A 25,385-nucleotide genomic window follows, 5' to 3' on the forward strand; every position below is an offset into this window, starting at 1 on the left:
AAGATCAAAACCACAATGAGATATCACCTCATACCTGTTAGGATGGCTAGTATCAAAAAGACAAGAGATAACAAATGTTGAGGAGGATGTGGAGAGAGGGAAGTCTTATAAACTCTTGGTGGTAATGTAAATTGGTAAAGCCATTATTGAAAACAGTATGGTGATTCCTCAAAAATTTAAAAATAGAACTATTGTGTAATTCAGCAATCCCACAACCTATGTATCTTTTTTGAGCTTCACTTCTTATTACCCTGTTCTTCTAATTCTGCCTTTCAAATTATTGTCCATTATGCTAATTTACAAAAGAGACCCAATAGTGGTTAGAGTTTTGTTGCCCTCTATTATCAGTTAATAATAGTGCACGTACCTCAAGCTTTGAACCTATGCTGTTTCTCTCATCTCCTGAATATAACTTGAGAGAATCCTCATATTGCCTTTAGCATTTTTCTGAGTTGGCCATTTTTATGTTTCAGTCTTTACAGTATTTTAAAGACCTGTGGTGCACTTTGTATTAATCTTCAGTTGTGTTGCACTTTTTTTTATCTTTTGTTTATAATCCTTTCAAACATCAGAGCTTATAATGTCTGGCACAAGGTGAGCACTAAGGAAATGTTAGTTGAATCTAACTTATATTTGTTTGTGTGTCTTTTGACCCTTTTTAAAGCCTTTTCAGACCTTAAGCTATTGTCAGACCTTCTGGAGCCTGTAGCTGTGGTATCATTCCAGTCTTTCCCCTAGCTTTTGTTAGGTTTTTATATCATTTATGTAACAGATAGAAGAAATTTTCTATCTGCTTTAAAGAAATTTTTAAAATTAAAACCTTTAGATAATTGAATAAATTATTAAACTGTTAGATGAAAGTTGGTTTTATTATATGATCATAACACCATTGTTCTTGTTAACTAGCTACCTGTGAAATGTGTGGGATGGTTGGTGTGCGAGATGCTTTTTACTCTAAAACAAAGCGTTTCTGCAGTGTTTCATGTTCAAGAAGTTACTCGTCAAACTCCAAGAAGGCAAGCATTTTGGCCAGACTTCAGGTAACGGTACAGAAACCTTCTTATTCTTTATATCTGTTATTTCTATGGCTTTCACTGTTTATCTGTCATTTGATTGTGATTCGCTGCACTCCACCTTTGCCCAATTGGCCAGTTATCATTTTATACCCCACATTTTTAAGAAGTATGTTCATTCTATAAAATTGAGTAGCTGTTATAAATAGAGAAGGCATACTATCCAAAATAAACTATGAATTGTTTGTGTCTTTTTTCTAAATAAGTATAAATGTAATAAACATCTTTTTATATACATGAATTGAAGCCATTTTTCCCCCTGGTTTTCTTTGGAGTTAACATCAAAGTAGAAACTTTCAGTGCTGGGAGGGGGAGTGATTTACCCTTTGGTTTTATTTTTCCATCATCTTTGGTTTGTATTTTTGATTGCAACCCATTTGATACCTTGACCAAGTGTATTTGGTTAATCCAACTAACTTTTTGGAAAAATTCGTAATACAAAAAGAAAATCATCTTTCTGTAAATGTACGTCAGTGCCTACAAAATGACTGGAGATTTGACCATTTGACTAAGTTATTACTATTGTAGCATATAAACAACTTTTTAAAGGCATCACATAACTGATTTTTGTAATATATTTTATTTGAATGATCACATTTTTCATATTCTTCTTTACCTTATTGTGATCATTGCATAGCACTGAAAGGATTATTTAAATTCCCCAGATTAAGGAAATACATCACTTAGATGTATTTCTATATTTCAGATAGACAGTACCTAAAGATCCTGAGCAATGGTCTGTACCCAAATGGATGGCAGTTTGTCACACTGAATTTGGCCCATGATCATTTTGTCATTGATCTTTTGCGTTAGCGCTAAAGGTATAAACCTCAGTCACTTGCTCTTTAAACATTAAATTATCTTTTCTTATATGAATAGCAATGCTTGGCAACCTGCATGAGTGAATAACCACTGGTTTTATCTAGTACAAGAAGGAATGAATTATCCACCACAGCCTATATTTTAACATCTTATGGGATATAATTTTTTATTAACATATTAATTTGCATATTGCTATTTTAGTCTGTGCCAGCTCTGCTACCCATATTAGGTATCTACATTGTAGCAGAACTCCAGAAAACATTTCTCATGTTAAAATTCCTTGTATGTTTCCTCTGCTTTAATAATTTTCTAAACCCTCGATGTTTACTTAAGCAGAATGAGTAGTATGCAATCAAGTTAGTTTTCAGATTTGGGGGTGGGGGGATGAGAAAGAATCCTATTTACTTAACTCTTCTTGTTTTAGGGTAAGCCTCCAACAAAGAAAGCAAAAGTTCTTCAGAAACAACCTTTAGTTGCTAAACTAGCTGCATATGCTCAGTATCAAGCTACCTTGCAAAATCAAGCAAAGACTAAATCAGGTAATATGGGTGAATGTAGTGGAGGTGAAATATTTGGTACTGATTCATCTAGTTTTAATTAATAACATTTTAATTTTGGATTCTGTTAACTAAGGTATTTCTCTACTGTATTTGCACATTGTGACACTGGGCTTCCTGATAGAGGTTTTGGTTTCAGTAAATTATTCTAGAATAGAATAGTGTTCACAAGTTATGGTGCTATTAGGTGGTGGATACTGGATAGAAATCTCATTGAAGTGCACGGATAACAGCTGCGTGGGAATAAAGCACAAGAGCAGCCAGAACAGCATTTGTTATCCTGAAGGTATCTGCTCTCCGCTGTTCTTTGTTTCTTATAACTGGAGAGCTCTTGCCTCACTTCCCAAGAAGCATATGTTGTGTATAGAAGAGTTAAACTGCTATTTGTTTGCAAATATGATATATGCTAAAGTTCATGTTTATTTAGAGAAGTTCTGTCTTTATAGAAAAAAACTTTCTTTAGAGGTGATAAATTTGTGTCATTTCACATTTTAAAATAATAGCCTTCTTACAAATTTTAGAACTGTAATATATCTAAATTTATTTTATTTCAGTAGCAGTCTCCATGGAAGGTTTCAGCTGGGGTAACTACATCAATAGCAATAGCTTTATAGCAGCTCCAGTTACCTGCTTTAAACATGTGAGTATGGAATTTCTCAGTTTATATTGAAATGCTTAGTCATTGTTTAAATCTGAAGGCACAATAGCATTTAAGCATCTTATCCTTAGAAGGTCTTTATTTTATACGTTGTAATGGAAATGTTTCTTTTTTTATTAATTATAGTACTATGAATAATTACATAACTTCTCTAAGTTTTATAAGTAAAAGGTTCCTATAAAGACATTGCAAGTTGAAATTGTTTTAAATGGGGAAAGGCACTAGTCTCGTCCAATTTTCATATTAAGTTGAACCATATAAAATTGCTGGTTTTGTGTATCAAAAATAGTTGTATATTGGCAGTCATATGGTTCAACCTCATAGAAACCATCCATCGTATATGTTACCTAAATTTTTGTGATTTGACCTAATAATTGAGAAAAGGAAAGATCTTCTAGTTTTGTTTTGTCTCAAATGTAAAACCACAAAAACAAAGAAGGAACTATTAGTAATACAGTATCGTGGGCTGAAATGATCTTTTGCGAGATGTTCTTTTTAACAAGTAGTGTCACAGAACATCTGAAGTAATTGAGTTATGTTTAAAATGTATCTAATGATAAATTCTTTCCTTTTGATTTCATTCCTTTTGATTCAGTTATCTGTGATTAATTCTCTTCAATACTTTTTTTAACCTCACTGTAAGTTTAATTTATATTTAAAGATTCTATCTGCTACTGATCATGTATAAGAAGGAAAGAGAATTTAGAAAGTTAATGAATGAAATTTTGCGTACACTTAACATATTGTTAACTTAGAGCTTTACTGTTAAATAATAGCATGTGAACAAAACTGAGCTTGAGTTCTTGCTGTGGAAATCCAAATGAATTTTAATTCATTCATGTCCAATAAAGGATGTTGATCAAGGCCAAACATATTAATTCAGTGGTAGAAATATGAATTAAAGCCAAATTCATTCATTTGCTAAGTTTTCTTTCTTAAAAGTACAGGTGTTAAGCCCTTAGTCGGTGGCATGCTGACCATCTGAAACAGCCTAAGTGGAATCTTAGATACTTTACCTTAGTATACAGTAGCTGATATATTTTATTGTAGTGTTGATAGTAGTGTCACATTTATGAGATATATTAAATACATGGCAACAGCAGCTTTCATGAGAACTACAAAGCAAGTCTTTAACTCTCCTCTCTTGAGATAGTTCTTTTTGGTACTAGGAAGATAAGAATTAGATTAAGTTCTCAGTTATAATAACTCTTTCATCCCAGATTCCTGGAACATTTGTCTGTTGTCTCCTTCTGAGTATCCTTTATCTCTTTTCCTATCTTTATTTTAATATTTTGTTTTTTTAGGTTTTAGTATCATAAACCATGTTCACCTATTTTATATAAGTAGTCAGGATATTTTTAAAAGTAACATTTCAAAGTCCCAAAAGTATAATATTTTATTTCATGTCCGTATCTTTGAATAGTAATACTATGTTAAAGTTCTTTGCAAGAAAATCTCTATTATAATGAAATTGATTTTTTTCGACTTTGCTTTTTTAAGATTAAAATGTTCTATCATATAGAATAGAGCAGCTAGCCTTAGCTGTATGATTAGTAATGATACTGTGGGACCTCCTGTTTCTCATTCAGAAGCAAGGTATCTGTCACCCAGTGCCTTCCTGCTCCACTCATCTTCCTTTACTGCCTTCTCCTTACCAAATAGGAAACATTTTATACTGGTAATGTCTTAGTATATTTTAGTACAAAATGAGTTTGCTTTGTTGCCTTAACCAGCATTTTTATTTGAAGTCATTTGGTTTAGGAGGTCAGACTTTGTGCTGTACTTGATTTTTGTCCTTTAGAGTTGACTCTTCATGGTTTTCCCCCTTAGATAGTTTTTGGGGTCTCCAAGGAGAATTACTGGCTTTAGCTTTAGAAAACCTATTGCCAAGAGCAGCTGCAAGCACAACGTCCTGCCTTGAATCATCAGTCTTCTAATCTTCTAACACTTGATGCCTGCTTTAACACTGATTCATCTGTGGGGCCTCTTCCTCCACACTCTACACCTGCATTGTCTCCAACTTGAGCGCTGGTTGGGAGCCTTTCCCTGCTCCTAGGGGATTCTTTTTTCAAACATAATTTTTTAACACATTCAATCTGTGGGAATTCCCTAGCAGTCCAGTGGTTAGGACTCAACGCTTTCACTGCTGGGACCCAGGTTCCATCCCTGATTGGGGAACTTAGATTGCGTGGCACCAAAAAAAAAAAAAAATTCAATGTGTACATGTAAACAGAGCTGTTCTGGTTGAACCAGGATTTGGGGGTGGGGGTGGTGTCACAGCTTTGACTGCCTTGCTTCTTTAAGGTAACTCAACCTCTTCTGCAGTAGGGACCCCAGGTAAATATATTTTCCAGCACTTAAAAATGATAGTGATTAGTTCTTAAACCATAGAATTTCAGTAGAATTCCTCTTTTCCATGGTCTGTCTTTAAATTTCTGGGAAGTTTCTGCAAAGTATATCATAGGACAATATTCTCTTTGAATATTGCTGTAATTGTGCATAATGGTTTATACTGAATCACTCAATTACAACAGTGTTTGACATTTTTTATAATTATCAATGTAAATGGAGCCCAGTTGTCATTAAATATATCTACTTAGAAACCTGTATATTATGATTGCTATATATCTGATGCAACTTTCATTTCATCTAGGTGGTAGTTTTCAGACCTTTTTTTTTAAAGCATTACAAATCCGCCTTTCCCTATTAAACATAGCTAGCATAAGGGGAAGTTATACTGATTGGTCTGGCAAGAGTAGGGTGGTATGGCTAGAGCCTTGGCCCCTGACCCTTGGCTTTCCCTTCTTTGGCAGTCTCTGAGGTTGGAAACCACTGAATTAGGTTAATACCATTTTTTAAAAATTTTTTATTGGAGTATAGTTTATTTACAATCTTGTGTTGGTTTCAGGTGTTAGGTAATATCATTTTTAATTAATCCTAAATCATATGGTCACAAAGCTGTAAGTTATCTTAAAAATCATCTAGCTCATCTACTCCATCTCTTATTATAAATGAAGAAACTCTTGCTACATTTTTCAGTAGCTGGATTGAAATTTTCAACTTTGGGCTCTAACCTGCTTTTTCTCATGCAGTTTTTCTTATTTGTTCGGTTTTTAACATAGTTTTGAATTAAGCCCCTATAGGAAAACCCTCCTGTGCTCCCCCTTTACCTACACAACTCTACCACACAGTGCTGCTGATACCAGATGTGTGGGTTTCCGCACATCAAACATTTCTCTGACACCAGCTTGGGTGTCCTACAGTTTAGTTCAATTCTGACACTGTCTGTCTGGAGTTAGCATCAGATCCCACACTTACGGACTCAGTCCCACAAGACTGCCCCCACTTCAGACACCAGTTGCAAATCCCACATTGTCACCTCTACTTCTGACAGATAGCTGTAAATCAGAGTTCCCATGCCCCTTCCTTGGGTTTGATAATTTGCTAGAATCGCTCACAGAATTCAGGGAAACACTTAGGTTTACTGTTTCATTATTAAGGATATAATAAAAGAGATAATAGTCAGATGAAGAGATGTGTAGGGCAAGGTATATGAGAAGGGGCACAGAGTTTCCATGCCCTCCGAGGTGCACCACTCTCCTAGCACCCTTACTTATCCACCAACCCAGAAGCTCTCCAAATCCTGTGTATTGGGATTTTTATGGAGGCTTCATCACATAGGCATAATGGGTCATTAACTCAGTCTCTAACCCCTCTCCCTTTCCTGGAGGATGGGTGATGGAGCTGAAAGTTCCAAGCTTCTAATCATAGTTTTGGGTTTTTTTAATAAATTTATTTATTTTATTTATTTTTATTTTTGGCTGCATTGTGTCTTTGTTGCTGTGCGCAGGCTTTCTCTAGTTGTGGCGAGTGGGGGCTACTCTTGGTTGCGGTGCGCGGGCTTCTCACTGCAGTGGCTTCTCTTGTTGCGGAGCACGGGCTCTAGGCGTGCGGGCTTCAGTAGTTGTGGCTCGCGGGCTCTAGAGCGCAGGCTCAGTAGTTGTGGCGCACGGGCTTAGTTGCTCCGAGGCATGTGGGATCTTCCCAGACCAGGGCTTGAACCCGTGTCCCTTGCATTGGCAGGCGGATTCTTAACCACTGTGCCACCAAGGAAGCCCTCTAATCATAGTTTGATCTATGTGGTGACCAGCTCCCATCCTGAAGCTATCTAGGGGCCCACAAAGAGTTGCCTCATTAGAACAAAAGACACTCTTATCACCCAAGAAATTCCAAAGGATTTAGGAGGTCTGTGTCTTGGAATTAGGGTCAAAGATCAAATATTAAAACAAAAGATACCTCTAGTACTCTTATCACTTAGAAAATTACAAAGGCTGTTAAGACCTCTGTGCCAGGAGCAGGGCCAGAGACTAATACCTACATTTTTTTATTTCACAGCTTCTAAAAGCAGCTTTTAGCCTTATCTTTACTAACTGTGGAACAATCTCCAAAATACTACTGCAGTATCACATGCCAGTTAGGTTCTCTGTGTTAATGAAATTCACAGACTGTTTTCTCCTATTGACAATTTATGTTTGAACCCAAGAGAGTTGTTCTGTGTATGCAGAACATTTAGCTTTAAAGCATTCTTAATTTTTTTAATATTATAGTCTTTTAAATAGAAGCACTCCTGTTCCCCATTATTTGCCTTATAAAATCAAGTACAGAGAGTTCCATGGTGGGCTAGTGATTAGAATTCCGGGCTTTCACTGCCTTGGCCCGGGTTCAATCCCTGGTCAGAGAACTGAGATCCCACAAGCCACATGGCGTGGCCAAAAAAAAAAATCAAGTAGAATATGTCTTTCCTAAGCATTACAGCACAGGCCAAAATGTGCTAATATCAAATGTACATGAATCATAAAAAGCTAAAATCATATTCCTTTAGTTATGTATTTACAGACTTCAGATTTCTTTTGTTTGGTACCTGGCTATATACTCTGGTGTCTTGTTGATGCTGTCATTGCCAAAACCAGAAATGTAATCATTCTACTTTTTTCTCCCTTGAAAATAGTTGTAGTTAGGTATTTTTTAAAAAGGTCCTTTGCACACATGCGTGCCATAACTTTAAAGCTGAGTTTACTGTTTCATCCTTCCTCCACAGATACCACCTTGTATTGCTTACATGATGTTTTCTAATCCTCTCTTTGATACCAGACTTGTATGCCAGCTGTTTTGAAGGGGATAAGGTTATCCATATTTCTTTGCAACACGTATTACAATTATATTTTTGTATTTTAAGGACAAAAACAAAAGCCTTTTTGTTTGCGTATGTGCGGTAACAGTAACTTATAGTAAAGCTCATGATTTATTTCTCAGGTCTGTATTTATTACTAAAATAATCTCTTTCAAATAAAATTATTCTTTGTTTTTTTCCCTAGCCTTAACCATGCATACGTAACCCCATTGAAAATTGAAAATAAATGTGATTTCACATCCATTTTAACTAAAGTTGGAATCTTCAGTATGTCATCCTAGATTGCAAAACTTCTTTCTAATGGAAATAAAACTTAAATTAGTTTCTGGTACTTGTTAGTACTCCATCCAGTTTAGCTATTATGAGTGTTGCCACAAAATAGATTCTCTTCAGGAAAGCAGTGGACTCTGATATAATAAAAATCACCTGTTTTAAGGAAGACCTAAATAATCTAGATTATTTTCATTTGATACGTTTTTTTTTTAAGTTATGGGCTGTTTTATGCCTTTCAAATTAGTAACCACTGCTTCCTGTCTCTTTTTACATACACTAGCATTCCCTCATTCTTAATCTTACTTTCACCCCAAGCATCCCATTTTACTTTTGAACTTTCCTTGTACTCCCTATCCCCCTGCTAGCACCACTCCAAAAAGTATTGGGATGGCCAAAAAGTTCCTTCGGTTTTTAAGTAAAAATAAGAAGACACATTTTTCATTTTCACCAAGAACTTTATTGAACAACGTATTCACTGTTTTGTTCCACTACCTTCTGCCATTTTTTCAGGCAACTTCATAATTCCATCTTCCCAAAGCTTTATCTTTTTGAGCAAAGAACTGTTCCAGGTACCTTTTAGTCTTCCAGGGAATTGAAATTTTTTCCATTAAGAGAATTTTGTAAAGACCGAAGTAAGTAGAAATCCAAAGGTGCAATGTCTGGTGAATACAGCGGATGAATCAGAACTTCCCAGCCAAGCTGTAACAGTTTTTGCCTGGTCATCAAAGAAACACGTGGTCTTGCATTATCCTGATGGAAGATTATGCATTTTCTGTTGACTAATTCCAGACGCTTTGCCGATGCAAAGTGCTGCTTCCAGTTGGTCTAATTGGGAGCAGTACTTGTTGGAATTAACCTTTTGGCTTTCCGGAAGGAGCTCATAATAGAGGACTCCCTTCCAATCCCACCATGTACACGGCATCACCTTCTCTGGATGAAGACCGGCCTTTGGTGTGGTTGGTGGTGGTTCATTTCGCTTGCCCCACAATCTCTTCCATTCCACATTGTTGTACAGTATCCACTTTTCATCACCCGTCACAATTTGTTTTAAAAATGTAACGTTTTCATTACATTTCAGTAGAGAATCCCATGCGGAAATACGGTTAAGAAGGTTTTTTCCACTTAACTTACGTGGAACCCAAACACCAAAGCGATGAACATAACCAAGCTGGTACAAATGATTTTCAACGCTTGATTTGGATATTTTGAGTATGTTGACTATCTCCCGCGTGGCATAGCGTTGATTGTTCTCAATTAATGTCTCAGTTTGATCGCTGTCAACTTCAACTGGTCGACCCGACCGTGGAGCATCATCCAGCAAGAAATCTCCAGCACAAAACTTCGCAAACCACTGACACGTTCCATCAGTCACAGCACCTTCTCCATACACTGCACAAATCTTTTTTTGCGTTTTAGTTGCGTTTTTACCTTTCTTGAAATAAGCATGATACGCTGAAAATTTTGCTTTTTTTCTTCCATCTTCAGTATTAAAATGGCTACACAAAAATTCACCAGTTTTGATAAGTTTTTTTTTTTAAGTGCACACTGATACAACAGCTGTCACAATACAGTCTAACAAAATTGTTTCAAATGAAGTTAAAGACAGCTAAGGGCTACTGGAGCCATCTTATGGAAAAACTGAATGAACTTTTTGGCCAACCCAATAGATTCTGTTATCAAATCAAAAGGTGAGTGGACTTTCTGGGGAAAGAGGGAACAATTTTTTTTTCTGTTTCTACTTCCTATCAGTTCTAGCAAATAATACTTAGGAGTTGTAATTTCTTTCTAGTTAATTTCCTATAATGTTTTCTCCCCTTTTTGGCCAAATAATAGTCTGTCTTTCTCTACTAGGTTCATTTTAGTCATCATAATGCCTATTAGTCAAAGTATTTTAATGGTGGCTTTTTGTATATTTGCCATATCATTATTAGGATCAATAATAGTTACCTACGTGCAACTTGAAGGCTAACTTCTGCCCACTTAAATTCTTTGTCACTGCTGAAGATTGTGATTATCAAAAGTTGTAGGTTGTCAGCTCTATGGAGGGAAATCTGTATTTCTCCCATAAAACATCACCTGTACAGTGTGTCAGCCCTCCGAGAGTCTAAATACTAGCCATCTGAGCTGTTGGACTATCTGGGAATATTCTTAAAGCACAGAAAAGTAAGAATGCCACCCAATTACTTTCTTACAGATAGACAGTCAGGTGGAGGTTATCATACATTTGTGTTGGGGAGCCCTCAACATTTGGATTTGGCCATGTCCTGCAGGACCTGATGACAGCGTACCTTGCAGGGAAGGAGAGTCGCTCCCATAGCCCTCACGAGTGGCCCTGGAGCAGGAAGTGGTGAAGCAGATCTTCCTGGTTTGGGAGGAGCCTGAGGTGGACCTCTCGTCCTGAGTCTGGAAGGTAAATTTGTTGTTACCTGTAAATTATGGTTCTGCTAGTTCATGCTATGCCAATCCAGACTTTCAGAGGTATCCCTCCTGCCAGCAAGAGAAGACAGATGACTTGGATGAAGATGGCTCTCAAGCCCTGGGTCATTTAGTCTTCCACACTTAAGAATATTCATTTTAAACAAAAGGGCAGATATATCTATGAAATGACTTTATTATTTCAACACATTGAGCACATGTTATGCGATGACTATGGTGCTCTTTTTTGTTTTCGTTTTTGTTTCTTCATTTTTTTTCTTAGAGTGAACCATATGGATTGGTTTAAGAGGGCCTAGCAGAACCACAACCTTACAGGCAAGAACAAATGTCACTTTCTGCTACTTTCTCCTATACCAATCCAGACTGTAGGGAGCAAAACATAACATCCCCCACTAAAGTGAGCATTAACTTTATTTTCTAAGTGAGCATATTGACACATTCTCTTTAGTAAAATGTGACCAGAAGTTATTTTCTCCAAACAATTGTTAAGACTTAAAAAAAAAAAGTCAGTATGACATAGTCACATCTAGCTCAAAGGGGAGTCAGTCCTGTATGCCAAATTCATTTAGCAGTGTGCCCACCTAACACACAACTTGTCAGCATAACCACGCGTCTTCCTTCTCAGTGAAAAATAAAGCCCATTCCACAAGATTTGGCAGCCAAACAAAGAGGAATGGATATCCGACCTTAATTTAATGCATACATTTCACTGCATCTGTCTGCTCTAACTGGTTCATCCTCACAGAAATTAACACGTGGTCTTTGTGTTAATATATGGTAGCTTAATCTGTTACCTATCTTCTTTCCAGCCTCTCCTTTTCTAATCATATCTGCTGGCAATAGGGATGGCCCTACAGTCTAGAATGATATAGGGGGAGATAGCAGAACCTGAAGAGTCCATTCTTTCAATTTAAAAAAAGCAAAAAGAGGTAGTCATAATCGATGTATTATTTTTTTGCACAGCTCAGGAAGATAGTTATGTGTATCCTTCCAGAATTACAAATAGTTGAGATAGGCCACTGTCTCCAAGTGATAGAAGTATATTCACTGCTTGCTACTTTAAAAAATAGCCATAAGTTGATTCTGTGTTTGGTTTCTAGACTTACCCTAGTTCAGTGTTGTTTGACATTTTCTTCTTCTCCTTCAGAAATTCCTTAAACTATTGAGAGCATAAGGGTTGAGTACTGTTTCAAGCTAATCCTGTTGGGTTAGCATCCACCCAAGTATGAGCAGCCTTGCATGGAAGACATTTGCCCAGTGTTCAGATGGACTAGTTTGTGTGACTCTTGGATATCTTTGTTTAGTCATCTTTTAGCTTTGAAGCTATTTTGTCTTTTCCTGATTTGTTCATATTATCAGGTCTTTTATAACCATACCTAATCCTTTTTTCTGTGATCAAGGTTCTAAATTGTATTTAACGAGGAACTGATTATCAAGGACCGCAGAAACTGTTTGGTATTATCAGCATTTAAATTCCTATATTCATTTATTTGGTTTAGTTAACCATTGCTAAATTCCAAATAATTGTAAACTGCCTCAAATTTAAGGATTAAAATATAATGGAAATTGTAATTTGGAAACATTAAATTTTGGAAAATCCCTTCATGGTATTCATTTAATAGGTTTTCTGAGTCCCCATCTTAACCATTTGTGTGGAGGCTATTTGTTACCAGATCTAACACTGGAAGTTTTCTCTTTGTTTATGTTAATTCCTGCGTGAGAAATTTTGAAATAATAAATTATTTAACAATTTACCATGGTACGATTCTCCAAAAACTCTTCAACTCCACCTTTTTAATAACTTTATCTGGTGCTTTTGCCACAGGTCAGTTGTAGCAGACTATATTTCTATTCTATGAATTTAACTGAAGTTGAAAATATAGATAACTAAGTTTTGTTTATGTTACTGAAACCACATTGCTGATTGGAAGTATCCTTCTTTCTGCTCTTTGACCAGATCTTTTAAAATTAGAGGTTAAGGTAAAGTACATTCATTCAGTTCATATTAAAAATAATGAATTTCTTAAATCAGCTTTTTCCTTTGAAACCTACTATCAAGTTTGTAATTTGGATTTTACAAAAATTGCTGCTCAAGTCTTGTTTTAGGGCAGTATTGAATTTTGAACTCGACATGGATCTATTCTAATATATGTGAATTCTCTTCATCTTGAGCTTGTCCCTGACATCGGCTTTTTCCAAGTAGAATTCTGTGACACAGGGAATAACCATTATATTTTTAGAGAAAAATGAATGAATTAAACGGTATTTTTAGTTTAATGTTTCCATGATTGATAGTAGTGCTTAATTTTGAATGATGTGTTTTAGGCTTTATTTAATAAGATGATAATTTAATAATTTTTATATGACAGGCACCTATGGGGACCTGCTGGGGTGATATCTCAGAAAATGTGAGAGTAGAAGTTCCCAATACAGACTGCAGCCTACCTACCAAAGTCTTCTGGATTGCTGGGATTGTAAAATTAGCAGGTGAAAAGCATGTGTAATAATTTACTTTAAAAATGTCAGTTATATTTTTAACTTATAAGAAAGCATATTTGTAAATTTTCAAGTATTGCCAAATAAGTATGATGTAGGGTAGAGGTTAGCAAATTTTTTTCTGTAAAAGACCAGACAGTAAATATTTTCAGCTTTGTGAGCAATGCAGTCTCTGTCATAACCATTTAACTCTACCATCATAGCATAGAGGCAGCCGAAGCAGTACATAAATGAATAGGCATGACTGTGTTCCAGTAAAACTTTATTTATTGTTACGTGTCATAAAATATTATTTTACCTCTGATTTTTTTTTCAGCTATTTAAAAATGTAAAAACCATTCTTAGATGGCAAACTAAAAAACATCAGGCAGTAGGCCAGATCTGTGGGCCATATATAGTTTACCAACCCCTGATAGAGGGAGATGCTTTGGAAAGTAACAAAAAAGTCGAAGTACTAAAAAAAAGTGATATGGTCCATAATATGAGAAGTAAACTAGTGATGAAAATTTCATCTGTTTTGCGTACTACCTTTTTCTTCATTCCCACCTCTTCCAAGTACCCCAGCCCTTATTACATTGTTGCTCATGAAGTAAAATGCATTAGGTGTCTGCTGTGTTAGACACCGTGGGCAGGTGACATGCAGGTGTATAAGATTTGGTTTTTTCAGCGAGCTCACATCTGCTAAATATTGAATACATTTTAACACAAGGTGCTTAGTGAGTGGTGTAGTAGGACACTGTAGTACTTTAGAGGGGGAGCAACCACTCAGATGATAAAAGTTGTCCTGAGATTACTGGACGAGGTATCTTACTCCTCCTACTCTTTCTAGGCTTATGTCCAGCCATTCTCCCCCAGACACCCTGCGTATTGCTCCCTATGTACTGCTGATAGACTTAATTTACCTAAAAATGATCTCAATTCCATTTTTCTGTCTTTAATGGCTTCTTTGTCCTTAAAGGATCAGGATGGTCAGCATTTACAGCTATTGATGAGTTTCACCATACACCACTGGCCAGATTTTTTCTTGTTCCCCAACATAAATGATCTGTTCTGGTGAGATTAGTTTTCCTCCTCTCTCATACAGCATGTTCTGTGTCACCTCCATGCCTTTACTCACTCTCACTCTCTCACTTACCGTATTTAACCCAGTTCAGTTCCCACCTTTTCCTTGAAACATTTCCCCAGCTATATAAGCATTCTCTAAATGCTTGTATTATTCTCTACACCTTAATTGAAAACAGCAGTATATATTTTTTTTGCTTGATGTTTAAATCCGTTGCATTTAAATGGCTCTAAAGATCAATGTATTTAATATCCAAGAATTATTTCTATCTTCCATCTGGTTTTACATTTCTGTTTTATCTAATTGCAACTTATGTCTCATTTTAAGCCCCTTTAATGACATTTTAGAAATGAGCCTGATATTGATCATGAACCCAGAATCAGCAACAGTTAGCAGAGTCATGAGTTGTTCTGTGAATTATTGAATTTTAAAACTAAAAGTTTACTGCTATAAGTTTTCATCATAAATATTAACACATGAAAATGCTGACTGAACTTAGCTCCCAGCCTGAAATACAAGTTTATTGGGTCTTTTTTATTCCACTCAAGGCCTTAAATTAAACCTTAATCTATTATCAATACAAGGTTTATTAAATTATAAACAATATATATCATATACTATTTGTTCTTTTCAGGAAATAATTCTTCCGATTTGTTTAAGTACATATAGATTTTAAGTGATTTCACATACTTTTATTTGTGTTTATTGAACTTTTTTACCTCGCATTTTCAAATCTTATTTCCAAATAAACAAGACAGAAAAGTTTAGGCTCTTAAAGGAGCCACATCCAAATTATCCAAAAATAATTTGGTCACCTGATCACTTGGATAAAGCAGTTTCTTTGAAATATACTTTAACTGGATTTCTGTGACTTAACAAGGTTATACTAACTTACCACAGTCTTCTTTATTTCCAAAATTACACATTCTAATAGAACTTTCCCACCCCTCTTTTCACTGAGAATTTCTTTTCTAGAATTTAAGAAACTATGGGTCAAGTTGAAATATATTCAGAGGAGTAGGCCATGCTCTGAAAACAGTTAAACTAATTACATTGTTCAGATAGTTCTCAAAGTTTCATCTATACCATTAGTGACAGCAGCCTCTGGGAACTTGTTATAAATGCAGATTCTCAGGCTCACCCAAGATCTACTAAATCTGGATCTCTGGGGAGTGGGGCCCAGCTATCTGTCTGTTCACAAGCCCTGCACATGAATCTGTTTCAGATGCTCACTGACATTTGACAGCCACTACCAGCAGCTATATCCTGTTTTATTTCATTTGGTTTTCTTATTATGTGGCAATTGCTTTGTTGGTTTCAGGCTACAATGCCCTTTTAAGATATGAAGGATTTGAAAATGACTCTGGTCTGGACTTCTGGTGCAATATATGTGGTTCTGATATCCATCCAGTTGGTTGGTGTGCAGCCAGTGGAAAACCTCTTGTCCCTCCTAGAAGTGAGTAGCTTCTTTGCCCTTACTGTAGCGTAAGTATTTGCACTTTAATGCAGTTTTATACTTAGTAATGTTAAAGTGACATAGAAATTAAAATAATATTTTTTTGTTTCAAGTAACTTATTTGCTAGCAAGACATGCTTATTTTCCCTATTTTTGTTACTCTTCTTGAGAACTTTAATTGCAGGGAAATTTGTTACTATTTTTTTTTTTTAACAAACAGCTTATGAAGCAATTCTATTCTTTGCTAAAGTGTAACTGGTTATTTCTTTTGTTTTAGCTATTCAGCATAAGTATACAAACTGGAAAGCTTTTCTAGTGAAACGACTTACTGGTGCCAAAACACTTCCTCCCGATTTCTCACAAAAGGTAAAGGCACGATCTTAGAAAGGACTGAAGTGGCAAATGAGAACTCTAAAAAATGGAGTAACTTCGAAGTTTTTTAAGGAATTGTTTCAATTAGTGAGTCAGATGACCTATGTTAACTATCGAGTGCACTCGGTATTTTTATAGTACAATACTAAAATTATTTGTAGACCTTTGTCATGAATTCCCAACAGTTCTGATTTTGTTTCAAGGTTTCAGAGAGCATGCAGTATCCTTTCAAACCTTGCATGAGAGTAGAAGTGGTTGACAAGAGGCATTTGTGTCGAACACGAGTGGCAGTGGTGGAAAGTGTAATTGGAGGAAGATTAAGACTAGTGTATGAAGAGAGTGAAGATAGAACAGATGACTTCTGGTGCCATATGCACAGCCCATTAATCCATCATATCGGTTGGTCTCGAAGCATAGGCCATCGATTCAAAAGATCTGGTAAGCACCTGTCACAAGAACTCCTGTTGAAAATATCATTGAGGCTAAATTGTACTACTTGGTTATTTTTCTCTGCAGAATAGCATAGATCAAAACTAGTTGCCGGGGCTGCTTATTCTACCTTAATTAGGAAAGTTTCGCACCAGGATATTAATGTCCTAACAATTCCTTTATATTCCTTCCACTTGTGCTCAAGTAAAAAATAATGCACTTTTGGTCACAACTACATTTGTTTTCTTACACTTTTTTATCCAGCCTGTTTGAAAGAACTAAAGATAACCTTTCCCTTTCCATTCAATTTTAGTTGAAATAGTGAAATTAAATGTGGTTAGACTTAATACTAAACACATTAAAACGTACTTTCTAAAGTTGTAATTCCCTAACTAGGGAATTTCCAGCATTCTGATTGGCTGAATGTATTTAACAGCACATGTACTCTAAAGAGAGAAAGACTTTTAAAGAATATTATTCGCCATAAATGTAGAAGGCATGTATTTTTGCCATGTTTTAGAGTATACATACCTTGTGAGTTTGAAACCTTCAAAGAAACGTGGTTTTTGGTCTTCTCACAAATGCTGACAGATTAGTATGTAACTTTTCCTTGTAGATATTACAAAGAAACAGGATGGACATTTTGATACACCACCACATTTATTTGCTAAGGTAAGAAGTTTTTATAAGAACCCTCATTTGTAAATTAGGTTTGAAAGAGGGTTGTGGGTTTTTTCCTAATATTATGGAAATCATAATTACATATGTTCACCTAAAAGGATTAAGACCTTGTAATCCATATATGTCACAACTGTTGATTATAATCATTCTTCAGTTCTATTTGCCTGAATTCTCTCTATTCCCTAATGGAAGTTTGAGTTATAATATTAGGTAGGTAGGAGAAGACACTTGGTATTTTCATCTGGTAAACTATTTCAACTTGGTATTATTTTAATTATTAACTGATAACACTTGTGACAGTAGATGTACTTTCATGTAATTCTTCAGGTAAAAGAAGTAGACCAGAGTGGGGAATGGTTCAAAGAAGGAATGAAATTGGAAGCTATAGACCCATTAAATCTTTCCACAATATGTGTTGCGACCATTAGAAAGGTAAGAAAATAGGTTTTAAAATATAGAAATGCAGTTATAGGAACTAGGTTTAAGGTAATAGGAGAAGGAGGCCCCTAACATTCATTTTGACATAAAATGTGTGCATCTGCATCTTCACTGGGGAGAACGTTACTAGTAATTTCAAAATAAATTTGAATTCTCTTAGGAGCTTTTCTTTTTATATATCTTCTTGTCAAGATTGTTATCTTGAGTCTGCTACCTTTATTTTATGGAAGTATATCCTTAAGTTAGAGGAGGAATATTTATTTAACTTACTTCCTGGTCAAAGCTTGTCCAGCACAGAATTTGTAACAAGGCCAAGTTTATCTTCAGTTTCCTACGTTTCCTTTGTGTGCTTTTTTTTTTCCGTTTTAGTAGTACTTTACTTCTTCTTTTCTCTTTTTTCTTCTCTTCTGAAACTGTTTGTTTTTGTTTTTGTTTTTTTTCTGAAACTGTTTTTATAAAAAGATGTAGAAGAGTGATTCTCAATTCTCAGGCATCAGAATCTCGTGGGGAACCAAAAAAAAATACCATTGACTAGGCCTCTTCCCCGACCCCGCACCCCCATTCTGATTTAATCAGTCTGGTTTGGGGCCCTAGCATTGGTTGTTGTTTTTTTTTTTAAGTCCCCAGGTGATTCTCAGGTACAACCAAGGTTAAGAACCATTGATCCAGAGTCTGCTTACATAAAGGTGTAACTAAATTGTGATTTGCATTTCAACACAGTTTTAAGCCTTAAGCCAGAAGAATTAAAAACAGTTGTGATAAAAAAAAAAAACACAGTTGTGGTGGCTGCCATGTCCCAAACACCTGTGTTCAGGTCACACAGCTAGACCAGACAGGCTCCAAACCCTTGTTCTTCTTCTTCACCTGACTAGTGATCCAAACCACCTGGTACTATTTAAAGCATAGATTTCCATGACCTACTCCAGACCTACTCAATCAGAATCACAAGAATTATTGCCCAGATATCTGTATTTGTTTAAAAAAGAAAGAAAATAAAAAGTTCTCTCGGTAATTCTGAAAATCAGCCAGGTTTGGGAACCAGCGCCATTGTGCCATACTCTATGTGAAAGGAAAATAAGTGTCCAGCGAGTAGAATACCCAGCTTCACTCAGAAAATACTTTATGAATTCTTGCCATGCTAGGTTTGGTTTGGACTTTAAGAAGCTTACAGTCTTGTAGAACAAGATAAGATGTATGAAAATAAGTTTAACATACAAGATCAACTATGATCTAAGAAAGGTACAAGTACTGTTGGAATTCAAATAAAGAAGAGGTCAGAGGAATCAGGGAAAGCTTTATGGAAGAGAGGACATTTGAAAACTTTGTCTTGAAGGATGGGAAAAACTCTGCCAAGCAGAGATGCAGGAGGAAATTGTGCCATGGAAAGTGAATATGCACAAAAGCATCAAGAGTGGAAAGTACAGGCCACATTTAGGAAATGGAGAGTGGTTCACACACAGTACACATCAAACAAGTTGCTTTGAATATTCTGGACCAGGCTTTTTGTTTATAAGGAACAGAAACCCGCTCAAGTGGGCTCTAGGAAAGTTACTCTAAGGTTGCAGTGGGCACGCTTACAGACATGCAGGGACACAGGGATGCGACCTGGGAAGGCATAAGCTTAGTGTCATCCTCCACCTCTCGGGGGCCTCTTTAGTCCACCTGTGCTCTGTCTGCACCACTCTTCTTTCACTCTTTCTCTGTTGGTGTCCTGCTCACTCAGTCTGCACGTGGTAGCCCCTGTCCCTGTCTGTATCACAACCTTTCAGTGCCAGCTCCGACCGATGGCTTGACTACTATCTCTGTGTCTGTTAATTCTAATTACTGAGAGAGAATCTAAACAACTGAGCCCGGCCTTTGGCCTGGTCCTCTGAAGGTTGAATACTAACCCCTGATCCAGTCAGCTGTATTTAGAAAGGGAGAAATCCCATGTGAGTGGAGGTAGTCCTTTCCAGAGGTCTTAGAGCTGTTAAGGTTGAAGAGAAAGTTAGTGTACATATCCAATATAGTAGAAATAACTAGGAGAAAGGAACCTGCAGGCAAAGAGATGATGTGGAATTAGATTATGCAGTCTTTAATGCTTGGTCAGGCTGTTTGAGTTTTCTTTATGAACAGGATAAGTTGGTAAAGGTTTCTGGAATGAACAGAGGTCATACCAAAGGAAAGTCTAACTGTGTAAGAGGGGAGATGTCCATAGAGGAAGGCTGAAAGCAATGATGTCAAACAACAGAATGGAGAGAGAGTTAGTTAATGGCAAGGATAAAGGGACTGAATGTTTAGGGAGAGCTGTGGGGACCCAGTGATTGATTGCCTTTGAAAGGAGCAGGAGAAGGAAGTTGTTGGTTTGATGCCCGGTACTAACTCTCAGAGAATATGTTCAGCATGCAGGTAAAATGCAGTACTGAGACACTGGGAGGGTGACAAACTCATGATAAAACTTGAGAAATTGTTGGCATAAAAGTCAACCATTGAAGAAGAGTGGATGCCATCATGAAAACAAAAGGGCTAAAATCAGAAACAAGAGTTGGAAGTGAAAGGGTGGCCACCAAGATAATGTGAACGAATGAACACAGAGGTGAGAAGATGGACCAGTAGACTGTATGTAATGAGAGTATGGGAATAAATGTTGCAAAAAATTGAGTAGTCAACTGGTATGGGATATTGCAAGGGAGGCTGAAGTGTTGGAAAAAAGGCACTGGATTTGACAAACTAGGAGGTCATCGGTGAGTTTAGCAGTTTAGTAGGGTCAGGACAGAAGTCAGAGTTCAAGGAGTTACATAGTATATAACTTGAATTGAGTCTCTGGGTGAAGAGTATATAGGAATTCATTGTACTATTCTTGTATCTTTTCTGTAAGTGTGAACTGTTTCAAAATAAAATATTTTTAATGTAATGGGAATTGGGAGACATTAGAGTATAAGAGATGGTGTTTTAGGAGCAAGGTACCAGTGACAATGGGTCAAGATGGAGAAGTTTGTCTTGAGGGGCAAAGAAAGGACTACTACTTACAACAATTTGAGGTGCAAAGGATGGACTGTGAGGCCCCTCACGTAGTTTCTGTGATAGAGGAGCACGATCATCCAGAGCATGAGAGGTAAAGCTGGAGCTTGAGGAAGGTGGAAAAGGTTTAGAAAGACTTCTCTATGTGATAAATCAGAAGGAAATAAAGTTATTACTGAGTAAGATTTAAAGCTTAGCTGAGACTAGATAGTTAAATCGTAAAAGAGCACTCAGCCCACTTTCATCACGCCACAGCAGCAGACAGCCTTGGCCATTGGCAGAGGTACTGTTTTCCCTAGACCTCTGAAATCACTTCTATGTAACCATGCTGTTATTTCTGGAACACACTAGAACTTCCACAGATTTTTTTCATTATAATTTCAGTTATTTAAGATAATTAAATAAAGAAACATTTTTCACTTTTAAGAGATCTTTATGTAATAGATTTTCCTTTCTTTTAGAATGTCACTTAAAGGATCATTTTTAAAATAGTGGTACCTAATTTTTTTTTTTTACATCTTTATTGGAGTATAATTGCTTTACAATGTTGTGTTTCTGCTGTACAACAAAGTGAATCAGCTATATGTATACATATATCCCCATATCCCCTCCCTCTTGAGCCTCCCTCCTACCCTCCCTATCCCACCCCTCTAGGTGGTCGCAAAGCATCGAGCTGATCTCGCTGTGCTTCCCACTAGCCATCCATTTTACATTTGGTAGTGTATATATGTCACTGCTACTCTCTCACTTCGTCCCAGCTTCCCCTTCCCCCCACCTCCATGTCCTGAAGTCCGTTCTCTACGCCTGCATCTTTATTCCTGCCCTGCCACTAGGTTCATCAGTACCATTTTTTTCCATATGTGTGCGTTAGCATCCGGTATTTGTTTTCCTCTCTCTGACTTACTTCATTATGTATGACAGACTCTAGGTCCATCCGCCTCACTACAAATAACTCAGTTTTGTTCCTTTTTATGGCTGAGTAATATTCCATTGTATATATGTGCCACAACTTCTTTATCCATTCATCTGTCAGTGGACATTTAGGTTGCTTCCATGTCCTGGCTATTGTAAATAGTGCTGCAGTGAACATTGTGGTTACCTAATTTTAAATACTTGGAATTCTGTTAATTTAAAAGGTGCTGGCTGATGGATTCCTGATGATTGGGATCGATGGCTCAGAAGCAGCAGATGGATCTGACTGGTTCTGTTATCATGCAACCTCCCCTTCTATTTTCCCTGTTGGTTTCTGTGAAATTAACATGATTGAACTTACTCCACCCAGAGGTACTTCTTCCTAATATATACACTGGATTTTCATCCTTGCTTTCCTTTTACATGGTACCTGTTTACAACATTTACCACAGCCCTAGATTTCTTGCTGTATGAAAATATAGTATGTGTGTATATGTATATATAAACATGCATACATAACAAGAGCTGGGGGGTGCTCTGAAAACATAAGTAACTGTATCCTAGGTAGCTTTAATAAATTACATTGGTGTAGAATTTTCCCTAAGCATCTGTACATTTTATAATAAGAATTGGTATTCTCAAGCCCTGTTGAGATGTTGATGTAGGCTCAAAGAGCTACTGCATACGTGAACTTTTTAAAAGAATAGATACTTCAGCCTTTGAGAGAAAGCAAGTTTTCATCTTTAGATTACCATATGAGGGGATTCCCTGGCGGTCCAGTGGTTAGGACTCGGGGCTTTCACTGCCGAGGCCCTGGTTCGATCCCTGGTGGGGGAAGTAAGATCCCACAAGCCAAGTGGTGTGGCCAAAAAAAATTAAAAGATAAAAGTGATTACCATGTGACTTTTTAAAAGATTACATACCCTTAAATAGCTCATATGGCTTAACCAGGGACTTTCCTAATTTCAATATCTGAGCCTTGGATTTTTCTCTTAAGGAGAAAAGCCAAAACAGAAGACTATAGAAATAGTATTTGCCCAGCCAGTGTTCTTTCTTACAAAGAAAGAAAAATATTACTGAAAAAATATTACATATTAGACTGTTCTAAGCCTAGGATTGGAAAGGAAAAGTCTGTAGTTCTTATACACAGAGGAGAGGAGAGTTACTTTGGCATTAGAATAAACGGGCGCACCTGTTTCTGCCTAGAAAAAGAAGAAAATCCGTATAACAGGGAGGAACTATTGTACTGTACAGCATTAGCACTTGAGATTGTAGTGTGCTCTGAATTACTTTATGTCTACATTTTAATATTACACTAATTTTAGGCGAACTCCTAGTTAAACCAGTTGTGTTTTTCAGGTTACACAAAACTTCCTTTTAAATGGTTTGACTACCTCAGGGAAACTGGCTCCATTGCAGCACCAGTAAAACTATTTAATAAGGTAAATTTAAAAGATAGCATAATACTTAAGTGGATTTTTTTTGATGCTTCCAAATGCAAATCATTGTTGATCTAAATGTCTTTGCCTTATGTTAGAATTTCTTAGTGGAGATTAATATAAACAAATATATATTAATAAAACAATGTATGTATTTCCTTTACATAGGCATTGAAGCTTGTTTCCAAACTTTGTTTCATTTTTAATCTGAGTAAAATAGGAATGAATACATTTCCTAACTAGTTCTTATATGCTTCACCTTCATATGTTTCAGTAATTAATTATTTGGGATTTTTTTGGTCTAAATTGTTAATTGGTTATGTTACTTCTCTTTTGTCTTTCTTAGTGTTAGTAGAGTTATACATTCTTCTTTTTACCAGTGTTAATATTTTGCTTCTCCATGTTAGGATGTTCCAAATCACGGATTTCGTGTAGGAATGAAATTAGAAGCAGTAGATCTCATGGAGCCACGATTAATATGTGTAGCCACAGTAACTCGAATTATTCATCGTCTCTTGAGGATACATTTTGATGGATGGGAAGAAGAATATGATCAGTGGGTAGACTGTGAGTCCCCTGACCTCTATCCTGTAGGGTGGTGTCAATTAACTGGATATCAACTACAGCCTCCAGCATCACAGTGTAAGTTGGTATACAGAAAAGGTGTCCTTTTGTAAAAATCAGCAATTCTCCGAGGACTATCTCACATAAATCATCTTGTGAGCTCACAGGACAAGAATATACCTATGTCTGATTGGTTGCCAGGTAAGATCTTAAGACTCAACAACAATATCACAGAATCAGACCATGTGTACCATGGCAGTGTGAACTCAATAGTCAGTTGCTTAATGACTATAGAAACACAACATTAAGAGCACTCACCAAATTAAGCTAGACTTCCTTTAATGAGTTTAAAGTTACAGGCTAAAATTTATTGATATATAATAAGTGCTTATTGAATAAATAATGGAATCTGTCTGGTATTGAGCTTCATGGTTTTGCAGGAACAAGTACCCTTATTTTCAAAGCATCATGTACTTGTATAAACGTCATGGTTTTGGTGAAGATAGTTCATCTAAGTTGTATCTAGAGTTGTAAGCAATTATTTGGTATCAATTTTCTCTTTTATTTTCCAGCATCAAGAGAAAGCCAATCAGGTTCATCAAAACAGAAGAAAAAGGCTAAGTCCCAGCAATACAAAGGACATAAGAAAAGTGGGTCACCACGTGGTGTTTATATACATTTCCTAACTTGTCAGCCAACTGGGGTCTTGGTATTGTTGCACAGAAATGGTATCCCTTGTGAGAGCTGATAACTGTGCATTCTGTGTTATGCTTAAAGGTGCAGTATGCCATAAAAGGCAAACCTTTTCAATAATGAGAAGCACTTATCTTTGATTGACAGGAAAAATTATTACCATAATATTTGATATATGGTAAAGAATAGTCTGTGAATGATTCTTGAAGTAATATGTAAACCTTCTGAAAATTAATCCTTTTTTTTAAAATTTTTTATTAAAAAAACTGTAAAAGCAGATGCTTGATGCTTACAATAGACTTGGAGACTAATAAACCCATCCTTCTTATAAACCAAAACTCTCTTTCTAGAATGATACTTGTAAGAAATTCAAGTTAAAAAAAAAAAAATTCAAGTTGATAGCTAACACAATCAGGCTTAAGAAAATCTTTTTCAATATGCTGTCTATATTATATTTTACCTTACAATGAATGATTACTGACATTAATAGCCAAAATAATATAAAAATATATCGATAGCTCTGATTCTTTTAAAATCTCCCTCCCCCACCCCATAGAAAACTACAGATTTTTCTCTTCATGAAACCTGTCATGGACTATTTCATTCTGAGATAAGATTATTTTTACTTGAAGATTTTTTTGAAAGTAAAAAGTATCTTAGAGGATTAAAACTAGAACAGATTTTTCCAACTGACTTGCCATATGTTCAAGTAAGTGCTAATCTGTCTCATTGACAACCAAGAGACTGAAACAGCGTGAAGAATCAAATATACCTTCACACGTTTGATTATAGTTGATGTTTATTGTTTTTTCAGTGGGGACTTCTAGCAGCC

General features: G+C 36.2%; 1 protein-coding gene across 9 annotated transcripts in view; it reads left to right on the top strand.

Moving 5' to 3' along the window:
• The window catches only part of MBTD1 (mbt domain containing 1), a 66,508-nt gene that overhangs the window by 31,843 nt on the left and 9,280 nt on the right, over window positions 1-25,385 (top strand). For 6 of the 9 annotated variants that reach the window (XM_068531344.1, XM_068531345.1, XM_068531343.1 and 3 more), the window contains 13 exons: window positions 907-1,046; window positions 2,320-2,434; window positions 3,007-3,092; window positions 13,380-13,497; window positions 15,891-16,025; window positions 16,303-16,391; window positions 16,601-16,835; window positions 17,443-17,498; window positions 17,835-17,939; window positions 22,082-22,229; window positions 23,217-23,299; window positions 23,704-23,938; window positions 24,433-24,510. In XM_068531344.1, the coding sequence (XP_068387445.1) occupies window positions 907-1,046; window positions 2,320-2,434; window positions 3,007-3,092; window positions 13,380-13,497; window positions 15,891-16,025; window positions 16,303-16,391; window positions 16,601-16,835; window positions 17,443-17,498; window positions 17,835-17,939; window positions 22,082-22,229; window positions 23,217-23,299; window positions 23,704-23,938; window positions 24,433-24,510 (1,623 nt within the window). The remainder of the gene's footprint in view (window positions 1-906; window positions 1,047-2,319; window positions 2,435-3,006; window positions 3,093-13,379; window positions 13,498-15,890; window positions 16,026-16,302; window positions 16,392-16,600; window positions 16,836-17,442; window positions 17,499-17,834; window positions 17,940-22,081; window positions 22,230-23,216; window positions 23,300-23,703; window positions 23,939-24,432; window positions 24,511-25,385) is intronic. The other 3 variants (XM_068531339.1, XM_068531340.1, XM_068531341.1) reach the window with 3 other exon arrangements.

Source organism: Eschrichtius robustus, chromosome 20, assembly GCF_028021215.1.
Source record: "Eschrichtius robustus isolate mEscRob2 chromosome 20, mEscRob2.pri, whole genome shotgun sequence".
Classification (NCBI taxonomy): domain Eukaryota; kingdom Metazoa; phylum Chordata; class Mammalia; order Artiodactyla; family Eschrichtiidae; genus Eschrichtius; species Eschrichtius robustus.